Below are 17,817 nucleotides of genomic sequence, written 5' to 3' on the forward strand. Positions count from 1 at the left end.
CGAACACTCGCCCGATTACAATCTTTGATGAGAAAGAAAGAAAGCAAAAATCCCTTTCAAAGGGTTAAAATCTTGATGTACAATGAAAGCTCCTAATCCAATCATTGTCTTTGAATCAAGGGAGGCTCAAGTATGTTCTTTAACTCAATATATATTCAAATGAGGCTTAGGGAGTGTTAGAATTATGTTTAGAAAGGTTAGAGACCTTTATAAAAGCAAGGGAGACCAAAACTAGTCGTTATAGGGCTCCCAACGGCTAGTACGGAGGGTACACACGGAGTTCCGTGCTACCTGTTAGCCTTTTCTATTTTGGTCTAGAAGCCTCCATAGAGCAATGACATTCCACGGAGTTCCGAGCTCGGAGCTCCGTAGGATCCCACAGAGTTCCGTAACTGGTTTCCAGATTTCACCTGCTTACTTGTGAAATTCATATCTCATTCGTTTCTTATCAGATTTCGATGTACTTGTGCTCTACGAATATTAGAAGAAGGAGATATATCTTTTAAAAATATTTTCAAAAATATTTGAAAGTTTTTAGGAGCAATTATTATCAAATTAAGGTATGTGGTCACTAAGTGAACTACTAAGTAAGTGCCAATGATGTCTATCTTTTAGGTGTGCTCTCTAAGGCTTGTTCCAAGATATTTATCATACTTTATGTCCCTAATAGAGTATGTTTAAGCCTTGTTAAGTGCTCATTGGTCCTCTCATAGGTCCTAAGCTAAGGATTAGACGTTTACATTCTAAGACTTGACAAAAACTTGATTTCTTTAATGTCTTCATCTTTTCAAGTCTTCATTGTCACCAGGGATCATCTCTTCCATTCTTTTGGCTTCACAAGATCTTCATGAAATGCTCCAAGCCTTCATCTTCCTTTAGGTTCAAATGATCTTCTCCATTTGGTTCATGCCACGATCCATGCCATTTCCCTTGACTTTAGTGTTTAATTCCTTGATTTCCAATACATGCGCTTAAACATCAAACACAATAGAAATACAACACAAATCAACATGTGTTTGGAATCATCAAAACAGAGAAGATTGCCATGGTGGGAGCTATTGGGCTTACAATCTCCCCCTTTTTTTATGATGGCAACACACAAGGTGATTTCCGCATATAAGCACATAATTCCAAAACTACTCCCCCTTTTTTATCAGCAAAAACAAGGGGCGAGAGTTAAACATAAGGAAATAAAAATTATGCAATGTACAACTTCCCTTTAATCAAGGCATAAAACAATTCAAGACTCTTCCTTTTTTTAATTAAAATGTAAAGCAAGTAGGGTAATAAACAAAAATGGGGTTTTAAAAGTAAAGCACATATAAGCTCTGATACCAAGTGAGAATGCAATGTTAGGTCCAAGTATGACGGTGGCAACCCAAGAGGGGAGTGAATTGGGTTTATCAAAATCAAATTTCTTTTTAAAAGCTTAAACTAATTTTACCCCAAATTAAAGTTAGAAGATCAATTAACAAATTAAACCAAGAAATATAAAGAGAGATTTAGAAGAAGTGCACCAATGATTTAAAGTGGTTCGGTCCTCAAACCCATGAGGCCTACTCTACTCCACGAACAAAATAGGTTGATGGGTTCAATATTTAATCTTCTTAACTTCAGCGAAGATCGGTGTATAAAATAGAACCAACCGCTTTAACCTTGGTGGCGATCCCCACCATGAAGAGAAGACTACGCGTCTCAAAACACTCTTCCGATTACAATCTCTGATGAGAAAGAAAGAAAGAAAAAATCCCTTTCAAAGGGTTACAATCTTGATGTACAATGAAAGCTCCTAATCCAATCCTTGTCTTTGAATCAAGAGAGGCTCATGTATGTCTTTGAATCAAGAGAGGCTCAAGTGTATATATATATATATATATATATATATATATATATATATATATATATATATTCAAATGAGGCTTAGGGAGTGTTAGAATTATGTTTAGAAAGGTTAGAGACCTTCATATAAGCAAGGGAGACCAAAACTAGTTGTAATAGGGCTCCCAAGGGCTAGTACGGAGGGTACACACGGAATTCCGTGCTAGCCGTTAGCCTTTTTTAATTTTGGTCTACAAGCCTCCATGGAGTTGTGACATCCCACGGAGTTCTGAGCTCGGAACTCCGTAGGATCCTACGGAGTTCCGTAACTGGTTTCCAAATTTCACCCTCTTACTTGTGAAGTTCATATCTCCTTCATTTCTTATCTCATTTCGACATTCTTGTGCTCTACAAATATTAGAAGAAGGAGATCTATCTGTAAAAATATTTTCAAAAATATTTGAAAATATTTAGGCCAATTATTATCAAATTAGGTCTGTGGTCACTAAGTGAACTACTAAGCAAGTGCCAATGATGTCTATCTTTTAGGTGTATTCTCTAAGGCTTGTTCCAAGAAATTTATCATATTTTAGGACCCTGATAGAGTATGTTTAAGCCTTGTTAAGTGCTCATTGGTCCTCTCATAGGTCTTAAGCTAAGGATTAGACTTTTAAATTCTAAGACTTGACAAACACTTGATTTCTTCAATGTCTTCATCTCTTCAAGTCTTCATTGTCACCATGGATCATCTCTTCCATTCTTTTGGCTTCACAAGATCTTCATGAAATGCTCCAAGCCTTCATATTCCTTTAGGTTCAAATGATCTTCTCTGTTTGGTTCATGCCAAAATCCATGCCATTTTTCTTGACTTTGGTGTTTGATTCCTTGATTTCCAATAAATGCACTTAAATGTCAAATACATTAGAAATATAACACAAATCAACTTGTGTTTGGAATCATCAAAACATAGAAGATTGCCCAAATGGGAACCCCCATTGGACTTACATAAATTTGTGTGCAATGGTACATTTAATGATCTCAACTTATTGGTCAAAATTTTGGAAAAAAATCACTCAATATTGATGTTGTATTAAAATCTAAAATTAAAATGAGTTAAATTTGTTTTAAATTTGTACAAAATAAATTTACCTGGAGTCTGTGCAAAGTTACTTACTTCTCTGAACGAATAGTTTTTGGTCCTTTCAAAGAGATAACTATATATTTGGGAAGTTATATCCATTCACATGATTAATATCTCTTTAGTTTTTTGAAAGGGGTAGTGTTTTAGTCAACTTAAAGTGTGTTTTCATTCCTCAAGGGACAAAAGGTAAATTATTTTGAAGAAAGAGGAGGTTTTGAAAGTACTTTAATTCCCTTGTATAATGCTATATATTAATAGATTTTTGACACACATTCAACATTGAAATTTATTCTTTAATCTTTGATGTTGATATGCCAAATAGCAAAACCCTTCTCAAAATGAGGATCTTAGCCATCCATATGTAGGATGCAAAATGGACAAGTCAAAAATATATATAAAATAATAGTATAAAACCTCCAAAAATAGTAAGGCTATGTTTTTTCAATATAATTGATTTTAAGTTCATTATTCATCGATTGTTGGATCTAGTAGATGAACACTTTGTGAGTGTCAGTAACAAAGGTTTTACCATATAAAAATGGGCCGAACCGGCAAAACATTGTTGAAAATGGGTCAAATAAAAAAAATCATAAAAATGGGTTGAACTAGAAAAAATCGGTAAAACATAGGGTCGACCTAGTAAACTTTGGTTAGAACTGGCAAAAACTCGGGTTGACTCTGAAAAAGTCGTGTTGAAGTGACAAAATATCAGGTTGACAAGAAAAAAATCGGGTCTCAATGCTTCTATTCCGACGCCTTCTATTCTCACCCCTCCGAGTCTCACCTTTTCCAATAGCTTTAATGGTAATGTTTGTTGTTTCTTTAGTAAATTTTTCTAATATTACTTAAGATGAGTTTTATTCTTATATAAAATCATGGTATCATAGACCATGACCTTCAAGAAGATATGCGGCATAAAAAATGAGAAGAGAAAAAAGTTGAAGGGGAGAGATAGACAATAAAAAGAAAGAGTTGGAGGTAGTAATAAAGCGTTGGAGTTTGTAAAGAAAAAATTAAGTGACCTGCTAAGAAAAAGTAGACATAAAGAAGGGACATGCTCTATAGGATAAAGTGGAGAATAAGGATGAGGAAAAGTATGATGGAATAGTTGTCTTGGAGGTTGAGGATGATGGTGAGGATGACGGTGACATAGTTACCCCTTTGGAGGTTAAGGATGATGATGAGGTTGAGGGTGGGGATGAGGTTCAAGTTGAAGCTAAAAAGTTGTTGAAGTTGAAGCTATTTGGTTGCCACATGCTTGGCATCCTCAAGGATGTCCCAAGAAAAAAAATGCTTTTTTGATAACTTTATGATGTTTGGTTGCCAATTTGAAAATAGACTAGGCAACCTAAGAGGGGGGGTGAATTAGGTATTATAAAAACTTAGTTATTTTGAAACCCTTGTTTTTAATCTAACTACTTTAAAGCTATCTGACAAGTGCTTGTAAAAAGGAAAAGGGTTAAGATATTACCAATATATTCACAAGATGAAAGAGAGTGGGAGAGCAGAAAGCACACCAAATGAACACCAAGATTTATAGTGGTTCGGTCTACTCAAAAGACCTACTCCACTCTTCTTGAGGTCGCACTCAAGGATTTCCATTATCCAAAGACCACACAACGCCCGGCTTCGAGGCTCCTTACAAATACCAAGTCTTTAAACTCACTGAGTCTTTAAAATCAACAATGGTAGCAACCCTTCTCTTACAATGGTAGAAAGAAAGTAAATGCTCTTCAAGCCCCTTCAATAGGCAAGTACAAATGTAATGGCACAATAATCACTCTTGCTTCACCCAAAATGTAAACCCTAAAGATTCTCTCTTGGAGGATTAAATGTAATGGCACTAGAGATGATTAAATGAAGGAAAATCTCACATTTAATGGAAAAATAAGGTTGGTGAGAGTAGAAAACTTTGCAAGAAAGTGGCTAGGGTTTTTAGAATGCAAGAGATGTCTATTAGGGTTCCCAAAAGATGTTTTTATACCAAAAGACATAAAACCCTAATTTTTTATGTTCAAACGCGTCGCGGACGAAGTCCCGGACGTCCGCCAATAGTAGCCGTTTTATACCAATAGTAGTCGTCTATGGACGTCTGCCATATCCCGGACGACCGCGATTCTCTCGGTTATTTTTTGTCAAAAACTTTATGTTCAGACAGACATCCGCCAATTTCCCAGACGTCTGTATTTTTCTCGGTTATATTTTTGAGGTTCAGACGGACGTTCGCAAATATTCCGAAAAAATACAGACGTCTGGGAAATTTTTTTAGGCATAACTTATCATTTGGAAATGGTTCAGCGGGGCGCCCAACTTATGTAGTGATCCGTCATCCGTCAAATGAATAGTTAGGACCATCATTAGGAGGTAATCACCACTTCACAAGGAGCATCTAATTGGACGGTTTGGATCATACTTTGGAAATGGTGCAGAGGAGGGCACGCCCAACTTGTGCCGCGGCCCACTAAATAAACAGTTTACATCAACTCACGAAATTGAACTAAGGGGCACGGCCCATTTATTTTGCAGCTCATCAAGTGGACGGTTGGATCATTTCATGTTCTATATTGTAAAAACAATACCCAGATGCCCCTCTTTGGCAGAGCGTGCTTGTCGCGCGAATGTCAAAGCTGAACAGACGTCACATTTTGACTAGCCCCAAAATTGATTTAGAGAATGGGGATGGAGAAAATGACTTGGTGAAAGTTGGATTATAAGAGGATTGGTTTGTTAGGAATATTGGTTTTCTGCTCAGAGGCGGATGGTTTTATGCTCAGAGGCAAATGGTTTACGCATGGAGGTTGAAAGGTTTTAGCTTAGATGCTAGGGAATTTTAGCTCGGAGGCCTGAGTTTTTGCATAGAGGCTTGTTTCTATGTTCAAAATCATGGTTTTATGCTCAGAGGCGAGGATTTATGCTTGGAAGCAAGGTTTTATGCTCAAAGGCAAGGATTTATGCTCGGAGGCAGGGAATTATGCTCGGAGGCAAGGAATTTATGCTCGGAGGCAATGATTTATGCTCGGAGGCAAGGATTTTATGCTCGGAGGCAGGGTTTTACGCTCGGAGGCACGGATTTACGCTCGGAGGCAAGGAATTTATGCTCGGAGGCAGGGAATTATACTCGGAGGCAATGGGTTTATGCTCGGAGGCAGAGTTTTTATGCTTAGAGGCAGGATTTTATGCTCGGAGGCAGGGTTTTATGCTCGGAGGCAGGGAATTATGCTCAGAGGCAAGGAATTTATGCATAAAAGCTTGATTTTTAGCTCGGAGGCTAAATGGTTTATGCACAGATGCAGATGATTTAATTTGAATGCTTGGTTTATTTACATTTTGTGGATAGAAACTCCACTGGGGATTATGAGATAGATTTTCAATAAGATGATAAGAAAGACTCTCAGAGGAATTTGACCAAAAACTCTACTGAAGCTCTTCTTATCTTCATTTAATGAAATTAATTATCTCAATTATCAGAGTTCACTTGATATCTTTTATAACCTGAACAGGTTATAAAAGATGCCCCTAGTACGAATTTACTTCCATGACAAATTCATAGGAGAACAAACATAGGGAACATTGTAGAAAAGGTTTTCATTTCCTGAATTTTTGAAGTTACAAATCTTTTCAAATACAACAGACTGAATCTGATAATCTTCTTCTCTTTCTGTCCGCTGCCAATACTTCGAATGGTCTGAGTACTATTCTTCTGAACTCTGCTCTGCTCTGTATCACTTTCGAGAATCTACAACCTCATCATTTTTCTATCACTCCAACCTTGGAGAGACATTGACCACACAGGACTCCCCACACAAGACCTTGGAGTTTAACCCTGACTTTGACAAGGACTGAACTGTGGCTAACAACAAAGGAGGACTTCGACCATGACTTGGATTCTAAGAGAAACTGAATCTGCTTTTCAGCCTGATAAGTATTTTAAAATGGTATAGTCTACCACTTCTTAGAATCTTTCAAAAACCGTATTTAAAGGTGTTTCATTCCTCTTTTCAGGTTTTCCGTCATGGTTATTATCCCTTTGGTTTGCTTAGTCTTAACTCCTTAGCTTATAGAATGTCAGAAGAATCTCTACTGGCGCTTACTCAGACTTCAGAGTAATGCCTCAGAAGAAATAAAAGTCTTGCTGGCATTCAGAGGTTTTATCCTTTTGAAGTCACTGCCATGACCAAATCACCTTTTCAGGTTTTTGATTTGGCGGACCGCCTGCCTTATATTTTGCCTAAGCCGCCCTTTCAGGTTTTCAACTTAGCAGGTGAATGACCCTAATTTTTGCCTAGACCGCCCTTTCGGGTTTTCAGTCTAGCGGGTCTAAGACTCCATCATTTTTTCTTTCTTTCTGTTTCTCTACAAACCTGGACCTAAAATACACCAGAAAGACTTTTAGGTAGGCTTGGGTTCAAACAGGTTAAACTTTTGGTTTGTTTTATGTATTTAACCGAATCTGGCCCTCCAGACTGCCTACGTATCCCCAAAGAAAATGGGAATCAGGTCCGCGTAGTTCGCCCATTTTTTGGGTTTCAAGGATTTTTTGTTTTGTTCTTTCTTTCATATTTTCAAGGATTTGAAAGATTCGAAGGATTTGAAGAATTTGACCGAACCCGAATCAATCAGGTGGCCTACGTATCCTGTAAAAAGGAATCAGGTCAGAACGTAGTTCAAGCTTACTATCTTTTATGACGCAAGTCATAAAAGATGCCCCTGGTTTGTGTTTGTCAAGAAAAAGGGATTTTTTTTTATAGGCCCAAAGGGTTTGCAAACAGTATTTTGATTTTTGGGTTGTTAGCTTTTGGCTCTGATCGATCAAGGATGGCCTCCTGGTGTATTTAAGCATAGTACTTCTTTAGTTGGTCCAGGTTTGTAGGTTCTGTTAATTTTTCACCATTTTCATTGAGGAGTCTTACGGCTTTTCCAGGCAGGACTTCATCAACAATGTAAGGACCAGACCAGTTTGGCCTGAATTTTCCTCTGGGATCGAACACCGGTGCTCGATAAGACTTCAAGACGAGATCTCCTGGTTTCAGGTCTCGAACCTTGACTTTCTTATTGAATGCCCTTTCGATTCTTCTCTGATAACCTTGGATGTGGTATAAGGCTCTGAGCCTCTTTTCATCAATCATCTGCAATTCATCATGTCTGGCTTTGGCCCACTCAGACTCTGGCAGATTCGTTTCCATCATAACTCTTAAAGACGGGATTCTCACTTCAACAGGGAGGACTGCCTCCATTCCGTAAACTAGAGAGTACGGAGTTACACCTGTAGAGGATCTGATCGACGTCCTGTAAGCCCACAAAGCATACGGGAGTTTATTCGACCAATCTTTATAAGTTTCTGTCATTTTGCTAATAATAACCTTGATGTTCTTATTAGCTGCCTCTACAGCACCATTTGTCTGCGGTCTGTAAGGAGATGACTTATGATGCTTGATTTTAAATTCTTCGCACAAGTGCACTACCTCTTTCTTGAAGTGAGATCCATTGTCAGAAATCAACTCATGAGGTACTCCATATCTGCAAATGATGTTTGCACGGATGAACTTCGCAACTGTATTGGAAGTTATGGAAGCATATGAAGCAGCTTCTATCCACTTCGTGAAATAGTCAATGGCCACCAAGATGTACTCGTGCCCACTTGACGACTTAGGATAGACTTTGCCAATGATATCAATCCCCCATACTGAAAATGGCCATGGCGAGGTCATAGAATGCAGCTCTGACGGAGGCACATGAATAAGATTCGCATAGACTTGGCATTTATGACATTTCTTCACAAATGCGAAACAATCTGTTTCCATTGAGGGCCAATAGAAACCGAGTCTAAGGATCTTCCTTGATAGCATTTTACCATTCATGTGAGGACCACAAACACCTTCATGTGTTTGTTCTATGAGCTCTGCAGCCTGATCTTCATCAACACACAGAAGCTGAATACCGTCAAAGGATCTTCTGTACAATTCTTCACCACAAATGATGAAGTTAGCGGCGAATCTCTGAAGAGTTTTTCTCTCTTTGCTGGAAGCTTCAGGGGGATGGCCATTGCCTGAAATGAGATTTCGGATATCAGTATACCACGGTTTTCCATCTGGACATCGCGCTGATATCTCAATGGCATTTACATGCGCTGGAGCCCATTGCGACTTCACAGCTAAAGGCTGGACCTCCATTGTCTCAGAAATATCCAACATCGAGGCTAAAGTAGCCAAGGCGTCTGCAAAATGATTCTTGTTTCTCGACAGATGGGTAAATGTGATGCTCTTGAATTTCTTGGCCAGAGATTCGAGATAGAAATTATATGGGATCAATTTCGATTCTCTTGTCTTCCAATTACCATTGGTTTGACAAATTATCAGAATTGAATCTCCAAATACATCAATCTCTTGGACTTTCAAAATTAAAGCTGCCTCAAGTCCTGCGATACAAGCTTCGTACTCTGCCATGTTATTTGTACATTCGAATTGCAACTTGATGGATATTGGGATGTATTCTTTCTTGGGAGATACAAGCACTGCTCCTATTCCTTGTCCTCGATTGTTAACGGCTCCATCAAAGTACATTGTCCATCTGGTACTTGGAATTTCTTCTTCAAGTTCCATGATCTCTTCATCAGGAAATTCAGCCTTCAGAAAAGCATTCTCTTCAACAGGAGCATCAGCTAGCTGCTCAGCAATAACCCGTCCTTTGACAGATTTCTGAGTGACGTATGTGATGTCAAACTCAGATAACAATAGCAACCACCTTGCAGTTCTTCCTGTAAGGGCGGGCTTCTCGAATAAGTACTTCAACGGATCCATCCGTGAAAGCAGAAATACCTTATTCGATAATAGATAATGCCTAAGCCTTTGAGTCGCCCAGACTAATGCTAGACAAGTCTTTTCCAAGATAGTGTACTTTATCTCGTACTCTAGCATTTTCTTGCTGATGTAGTAGATAGGCTTCTCCTTCTTAGATCCTACATCTTGCTGAGCAAGCATACAACCCATTGCTGTATCTGTGATGGACAAATACATCAACAATGGTTGACCAGGAATGACTGGGGATAAGACAGGAGGCAAAGACAAACACTGCTTGACCTTTTCAAATGCTTCCTGACATTTTTCATTCCATTTCTTGGAGGAATTCTTTTTCAATAATTTGAAGATGGGTTCACATGTCATAGTTAAATGAGATATGAATCTCCTCAAGTATTGCACTTTGCCAAGGAATCCACGAATTTGCTTTTCCGTCTTTGGTGGTTGCATTTCTTGGATAGCCTTGATTTTCTGAGGGTCCACTTCGATTCCTCTTTCACTGACCATGAATCCCAGCAACTTCCCTGACGTGACCCCAAATACACATTTATTTGGGTTTAAGCGAAGTTGAAACTTTCGGATTCGCTCAAAGAACTTTCTCAAAGCGACTGTATGCTCTGGCCGAGTCCTGCCTTTGACAATCATGTCATCGACATAGACCTCGACCTCCTTATGAATCATGTCATGAAGAAGAGTAGTCGCAGCTCTCTGATAGGTGGCACCAGCATTCTTGAGACCAAACGGCATCACTCGGTAACAGTATGTACCCCATTGAGTAATAAATGCCGTCTTCATCATATCCTCAGGCGCCATCTTGATCTGATTGTAGCCTGAAAACCCATCCATGAAAGATAACAGAGCATGTCCAGCAGTGTTGTCTACCAGGATATCGATGTTCGGAAGAGGAAAGTCATCTTTTGGGCTCGCCTTATTCAGATCTCTGAAATCAACGCACATCCTGACTTTTCCATCTTTCTTGGGCACAGGAACTATATTTGCAAGCCATTCGGGATATTCCACTACTTCAATGAATTTTACTTCAAGTAGCTTCTTAACCTCATCATGAACTTTTAACTCCCATTCTGTTTTAAGTTTTCGGAGTTTTTGCTTCTTCGGCTTGATGCCCGGGATTAGAGGTAATCTGTGCTGGACAATGTCCTCACTCAATCCCGGCATGTCATCGTAAGACCAAGCAAAGACCTCCTTAAACTCTTTTAGCAAAGTGATTAATTCTTTGCGCTCCTCAGGAGATAAAGTTTTGCCAATCCGAATCTCCCGAATTAAGGTTTCATCACCTATATTTACAGTTTCAATTTCTTCTTCGAGTGGTTTTGCTCGGCGAATCTCCTCTTGTTGAATCATGTATTTGATTTCAAAAGGAGTTTCGTCAGCTTCCTCGTTTGAGGGGGAGTCTTGATTATTATTATTATTAGTTATTTGATCAGGCTTTGAAGCAGAATCAGAAACAGAATTAGAAATGAAGACAGGATCGTACACAAATGAGTCTTTTATTTCTTTTGCAGAATTGATGATTACATCGAATGATTCACCCACATCGGGCGTTACAGACTCTGAATTCAAATGAGATGACATGTTGACATCAGTATCAACATAGACAGGACTATGTACAAATGAAGAATCAGCAAAAACATCCTCTGACTGAGACTCGACAGGGACCGACTCTTCACCACCTCCGAGAACTACTCCGACCTCTATGGTACCTGCATCAAAAGAAAAGTTAGAAATGACAGACTCTGGGTTGAACTCAGAAACTGACACATTTTTTGAAATGACTGACTCTTTTGAAAGGACTGGACTATACTGGAGGACTACTTGGGGTATAACCTGTGCGGTCCAATTGTCTAAAGGTCCAGTGGCTGGAGTAATGCAATCCCTTGGGCTCGTGAAGGGCACATCTCCTCCAATCATAGCGACGATTGGGGCCTCAACCTGATATAGGGAGTCTAGGAGATGCGGCTCAATATTTTCCGCCCAATCTGTAGCTGGTTTTTCTGCTATCGATGCCAAGGCAAACTGCTCACTGTAGAAATCTTCTGACAACTCATCTGTGAAGAAGATCTCTAACCCTGGAAGCCTCTTCCCAGTCTTATCGCACCAGGTCTCAGGAAAACCATAGAACGGACAGTCTGCCCCTTCTCTTCTGAATCGGCCGTTCATAATCATGCTGTACGGTTCTGTCGAAAATTCTATACCCCGACGACGGCATTCAGCCCTCTTCAACATATACTTTCTCATTTCTTGAACCTCTTTTCGGGTTGGCTGATATCCTAACCCGAATAAGCCATCTACTGCTTTCAACTCTGGCCACTCAGTTGGGCCCTGTAGATTTCTTCCCAGGCCAGCTCCCGGGACATAACCATATTTTCTCATTATCTTTACTACTTGGGTGTTTGTGCTTGAGAGAAACATTATTTCTTCATTCATTGCTTCCCCAAAGGAAATAGTAGAGACTTCTAAAGAAAAGCCGGTTAAACTAACATCTCTTGATTTTTCAGTGATCAATTCAGATGTTATTTGACCAATTTCCGGCTCAGGGTCGCCTCGCACTGTGATCACCCGATTGTTTCGGACAAATTTCAATTTCTGGTGAAGTGTGGAAGGAACGACTCCAACTTTATGAAGCCACGGCCGGCCAAGCAGGAGAAAGAAAGATGTTTTGATGTCAAGAACCTGAAACTCTATCTCGAAAGTTTCACCTCCTATTTCGACTTCTGTGGCGAGTGTCCCAATGACATCTCTTCTGGTTCCGTCATATGCCAATATCCCCTGTTCCGACGGGATAAAATCGGCTGGCCCGAATCCCAGGGTAGTGGCGGTGCTTAAAGGACATACATTTAAAGCCGACCCATTATCCACTAATACCTCGGGGACTCTCTTCTTGTTACACAGTATGGTGATACGGAGAGGTCTTGTGTGATCTCTTCCTTCTTGAGGCAGATCCTCATCAGTAAATGACAATGTTCTAGAAACCCTGGCCATTGCCACGAGATTGACCAACTCATCGGGGGTAATTTCAACTGATACTTGAGAGGCATTTAATTCTCGAAGCACAACCTGTCTGTGTTTCGGTGATGCCATTAGTAAACCCCAGATGGACACGTTAGCTTGTGTCTTCTTCAGTTGTTTTAACAAATTTTCTTCCTCTTCATCCACAGTCTGCTTCTGTTTCAGATTCTCCGCAGCTCTTACAACTTCGGCAGGATTTTCTGCTCTGAGTTCTGCAGGTTTGAAGACACGACCACCTCGTGTGACATGGCGGAGCTCGTCACACTGATCTTCCAGAAGCAACAAGTCTTCTTCTTCCAATCTTAAAACATAAGGGATCCTTTCTTTCATCTCTTCCTCCTCCTCACTCTTGAGGACATAAGAACAAGAACACTCAGAGGATCCTGTTAATCCTTCGTCTAGAGGGGATAGTATATAAGGTTTCTTGTTTTCGATCGCTTCATCTTCATCATCCCATCTCAGAACATACGGTCTATCAGAAATAACCGCACAAATACGGGAGTGATCTAAGAGGATTTCTTCAGTGAAAATGGCATACACGTTCGGGGGAGGCATTGCATGTGTAGGCAATGGGTTTCGAGTGACGTTCGGTGCTTCAACGGCAAGATCCTTTGCTTCTATCATGTCTTGGATCTTGTGTCTTAAAGCCATGCATTTGTCAGTCAAATGCCCTGAATTCTGATGATAATCGCAGTACTGGTCTTTCCTCCAATACTTGGGCAAAGGGTTAGGAAGCTCTCTAGGTTCCAACAAAGTGATTTTTTTATCTCTCAGTAACTTCTTCAAAGCCACTGATAAGGAGTAAGGGAGAGGGTCGAACTGACGAAAGACCTTCTTTTCCATCGGCCTCCTGACCTCGGTCACCGTTCTGGATGGTGGTCGGTCATAACCTGGTGGTCTGGCATAACTGGGAGGCCCGGTATAGTTAACACTGTGCACCTCCTTCGGTGCCACAATAGGTCTTTTTCCCTCTCTCACATCAGACGAAGGTCTTGATCTCAGCCCCTTGGACAAAGCATCTTCGATTTGAGTTCCGGTTTTGATTAGAAAATCAAAATCAATGAAGTACTGGATTGCCATGTGGTGATAGTATTGAGATGATAAGTTTTTCACAACAATCTTGATCTGCTCTGAGTCAGGCAAACGGTGAGTCATCTGCGCTGCCTTTCGCCTCCATCGGCGAATGAAAGAAGTGAAGGTTTCATTGTGCCCTTGTTTCAGCGCCTTCAGATCTCTTTTTGTCACATCTATTCCCTCCTCCATGGAGAATTGCTCAACAAATCTATTGGCAATATCCTCCAGAGTTCTGATCTCTTCGGTTTTCAAGCTTAAAAACCATTTCTTTGCTGTTCCAGTAAGAGATCTAGGGAAAAGAAGAGCAATCTGCTCTGGAGTAAGCCCATGCTGCTGTAAGAGAGGAATAAGGGCTTTCAGATGACTCTTGGGACATCCTGTCCCATCATACTTATCATGATCCGGCATCTTGAAATTAGGAGGTAGCACAACTCCCGGTATTATCATATACTCGGCCATGTTTAATTTTTTTGGACCTTGCATTTTCATGCTCTCCATCTCCTGGGCCATCTTATCCAACCTATCGACTATTCCCTTGCCTTTATTCAGATGGGGGAGACAGTTCTCTTCTTCATACTGCTCGTCATCAGAATTGTCAAAGACTGGCAACACAGGAGGCTGAGCCATCGTAGGAGGTGGGCGAGGCATGATTGGGGTTTGCTGAGGTGCAGGATTCTTGGTAGTAGATTCTCTGTCATTCTTTAATCGGGCTATTTCTTCATTAATGGTACTCAATTGTAACATTATCGCTTTCATCATCTCATTGGTGTCCATACTATTTTGCCCATTCTCTGCCATCATTTCAGGGGTTGGTTGGACTGGTGAAAGTATTTCTTGAAAATTCAAGGAAGGCGATAAAGGAGAAGTAAAAGAAAAAGGTGACAAGGATTGCCGGCTCAGCCTGGAATCAGATGTCTGACGGGACCAGGTTGGTTTTGAAACGAGGATTTTCTTAGGAGCAATGGCTGCTCAATCAAGAATCCTGAAATGGAAGTATAATCACTAGATTAAAATTTTGATAATCGAGATAAACTATCTTGATCAAACAATGACAAAAGAAACAAAAACACACTTTCATTAATAAAATCCAAATTGTGATTACAACGGATGAAAAAATTAATCTCTGATCACAGCTGGATAAACAGACTGACAAGAATGGGAAATGCAGAAATCGGAATAACAAAACATGATATGGATCTTCAAGGTTCCTCAATCCGAGCTCGCCGGCTTGCGGGCTCTTCCGATATTTCTCCACGTCGGAATTTGCGAGATAGACCTAATCTCCTTTCTATATTTTTGTTTCCCCAAGCAGCCACAATGGATCGGACGAGATCAGGAGTAAGATCTTCACAAAGAGGAGGGACTATGATTCCGGGAGGACATGGAATTCCCGTAATCTGGTGGAGAATTCGAATGGGTGCATAAAAGGAAGACTTCTCGGTACCCATGAGGTAAACAAATGAATGTGGGTAAGTGCTAGTAAAAACATGGAAACATGAATGACTTACCCAGCGAAATTGGCTCTCCTCTACATGTTGTAACCAATTGTGCCATTCATCAACGGACTGAGGTTGGTTGGCTATTGGTTTCCATGTATGGAAATTCTTCAGGGTATACGGATTTTGTTTTTGTCGCTGAAGAATTTGAAATTTTTCACCAAGCCAGACATACAACAACTTCACACACCCACAGAAATTGTCTTTGATATTTTGGGAAGCAATAAGATCTAGTCCCAAAAAGGTCTCTGCTAACATGGTAGGAATGGGATTCCTCCCTTTATTAATTTGGTCTACCACAGTTAACAAGGTTAACGGAGCAACACGAGGGTTTTTCCGAATGACATATCGCGCAAAGACACTAAAAATCAAAGCATTGCGTCGACAACTCTGAAAACGAGAGCTAGTAGGATCGACGTTTTCAGAAAAAAGGGTGATGAGCTTTTGAACTTGCACACACGTATCCGTTAAGCATGAAAGTGCATCAACGGTTTGATTTTTGAATAGCTTGCAAAAAATGGAATGAGAGGAATCTATGTTCGAAGATTGTATCCAAAGTCCATCTGTTGGGAGCTCTAATAAAGCACACCAATCTTCGAATATAGGACAAAGCTCGAATGATCCAAATCGAAAAACATGAAGATTAGGATCCCAGGATCTAGCGGCTGCTTGGAGAAACTTCCAATTTATATCGGAAACACTCAAATGACTGAAGGCACAGATGAACCGATCAGCCATACTCCTATCCGAGGATTCTAGCGGAAGAGCCCCAATAGTCTCGCTTATCCAGCCTTTCAACAAATTATTCGCCATGATTTAACCTAAACACAAAGAATAGGATGGGATAATTAGGGAATGGAGAATAACTTGGAATAAACAAAGAATAAAGATGGACTTAACCAATAATCACAAGAAGGATATAATTGGCGACATCAAATGTTCCATTGATGATCAAAGATGATCAGAAATTCAGGGAAGAGACCACGGTCATAAAATGACAAAAGTAGATCATAGACCGGATCTAAATCTGAAAGGTGGACGACAAAAATGTACGATCAAGAAGATCAATAATGATAGACTATGGTCATAGAGACAGCAGACAGGCTATCGACCATATCTAAGACAGGATGAACAATAATCTGAGTAATACAACAAAAGAATGGATAAATGAGGTTTGCATTTGAAGGATGAACACAGGTAATATTTATCATCACTGGGTCAAGGAATAAACCATAGCTATGAGTGTGACAGGTAGAAGCCACTAGCTAGGTTTAGATCTGAAAAATGAATATACACGATTGATTGATTCAAGCCCAGGAATCTCTACTAGAAAGTAGGTCCTGATCTTATAATCAAAAGATATATGGACAAAAATCTCAATGAATAGAGCAAAAGATAGGCCACGACCATGAGAGGGCAAGTAAAAACCACTGGTCGGGTCTAGATCCGAAGAACGGACTGATATGACTAATTTGATTAGATAAGGAAGCCTCACTAATGAGTAGGCTCTAATCTGATAATCAAAATATAGATATATACATATATATCCTAACCAGGGGCACCAGCCCTAAATATGATTCCATAGAGTCAAGAAGCTTGACTCAAGACAGACATGTGAGTGTATTAGGACTGCGATGTAGTCACATAAGGTGAGCTACAATAATCTAAAAAATAGGACATGGCTCCTAAATCTAAGCTCCAACATGTGTAAGCAACACATGTTCGTCCTTATATGAATGCAATATATATATAAGCACATGCAGATCCTAATTGGGTTTTACTAAATCAACATATATATCCATGTACATAATATATGTAAAATGAAAGTAGAGCTCCGGACTCAATCAGGTACTATGCATATGATCCATACTTTAAGTATATAACACAAGTACACCGAGTGTTATATACAGTATGCTTCATTGCTCACCGGCTGCTGTAAACACAAGTACACCGAGTGTTTACGACTGCAGCACTGGCGCATAGCTTGGTAATAGATACAACAGCACCATCTGGATAGTGATATCCCATGAGGCACGCATTATATCTATCCCGTGGAGCCAATAATAAGAAAATCAATAAAAGAAAATGAAGAACAAAATGATGTATGCTGTGCAATGTGTGAATCCCTTGTTTTAAACACCTATCTGGTGCCCCTGGATTCTAAGCGATTAAATTCCCATTTATAATGATTTTAGCTCAAAATTCTTCAACATTAATAACAAATGGCATTTTAACAGAGTTAGGCAATGTTCCAAGAACTCCCCAGCAGAGTCGCCAGCCTGTGGACCCCGATCCGAGAGAGAAGCGGCGGTGGAGGACGTGTGCCCCCACGCGAGTCAGTCTCAGGATCATCCACGTGAATGGAGAGCTCTACCAAGGAACTCTCGAAAGAAGTGCCCCTCACAGCATGAGTGGCGATACAAAGGTGAGATACCTCTCGATTCGGGGACTAGCCCAGATTCGAGGC

The 17,817-nt window shown here is 40.1% G+C and overlaps 1 protein-coding gene across 1 annotated transcript; it reads right to left on the minus strand.

Moving 5' to 3' along the window:
- Positions 1-11,465: 11,465 nt before the first annotated feature.
- LOC143850267 (uncharacterized) lies at positions 11,466-14,652 on the minus strand. Its single transcript, XM_077359528.1, has 2 exons — positions 11,599-14,652; positions 11,466-11,474 (listed from the first exon to the last, which is right to left on the minus strand). The coding sequence occupies exons 1-2, from the start codon at positions 14,650-14,652 to the stop codon at positions 11,466-11,468; spliced, it is 3,063 nt and encodes a 1,020-aa protein (XP_077215643.1).
- Positions 14,653-17,817: the final 3,165 nt, after the last annotated feature.

This window comes from Tasmannia lanceolata, unplaced genomic scaffold (assembly GCF_043159265.1).
Source record: "Tasmannia lanceolata isolate RefF3 unplaced genomic scaffold, GAP_Taslan_0.1 ptg000018l, whole genome shotgun sequence".
In the NCBI taxonomy this organism is placed as follows: domain Eukaryota; kingdom Viridiplantae; phylum Streptophyta; class Magnoliopsida; order Canellales; family Winteraceae; genus Tasmannia; species Tasmannia lanceolata.

Coding starts and splice junctions, on each gene's coding strand:
- LOC143850267 (XM_077359528.1), bottom strand. CDS start 14,652: ATGGCAGAGAATGGGCAAAATAGTATGGACACCAATGAGATGATGAAA.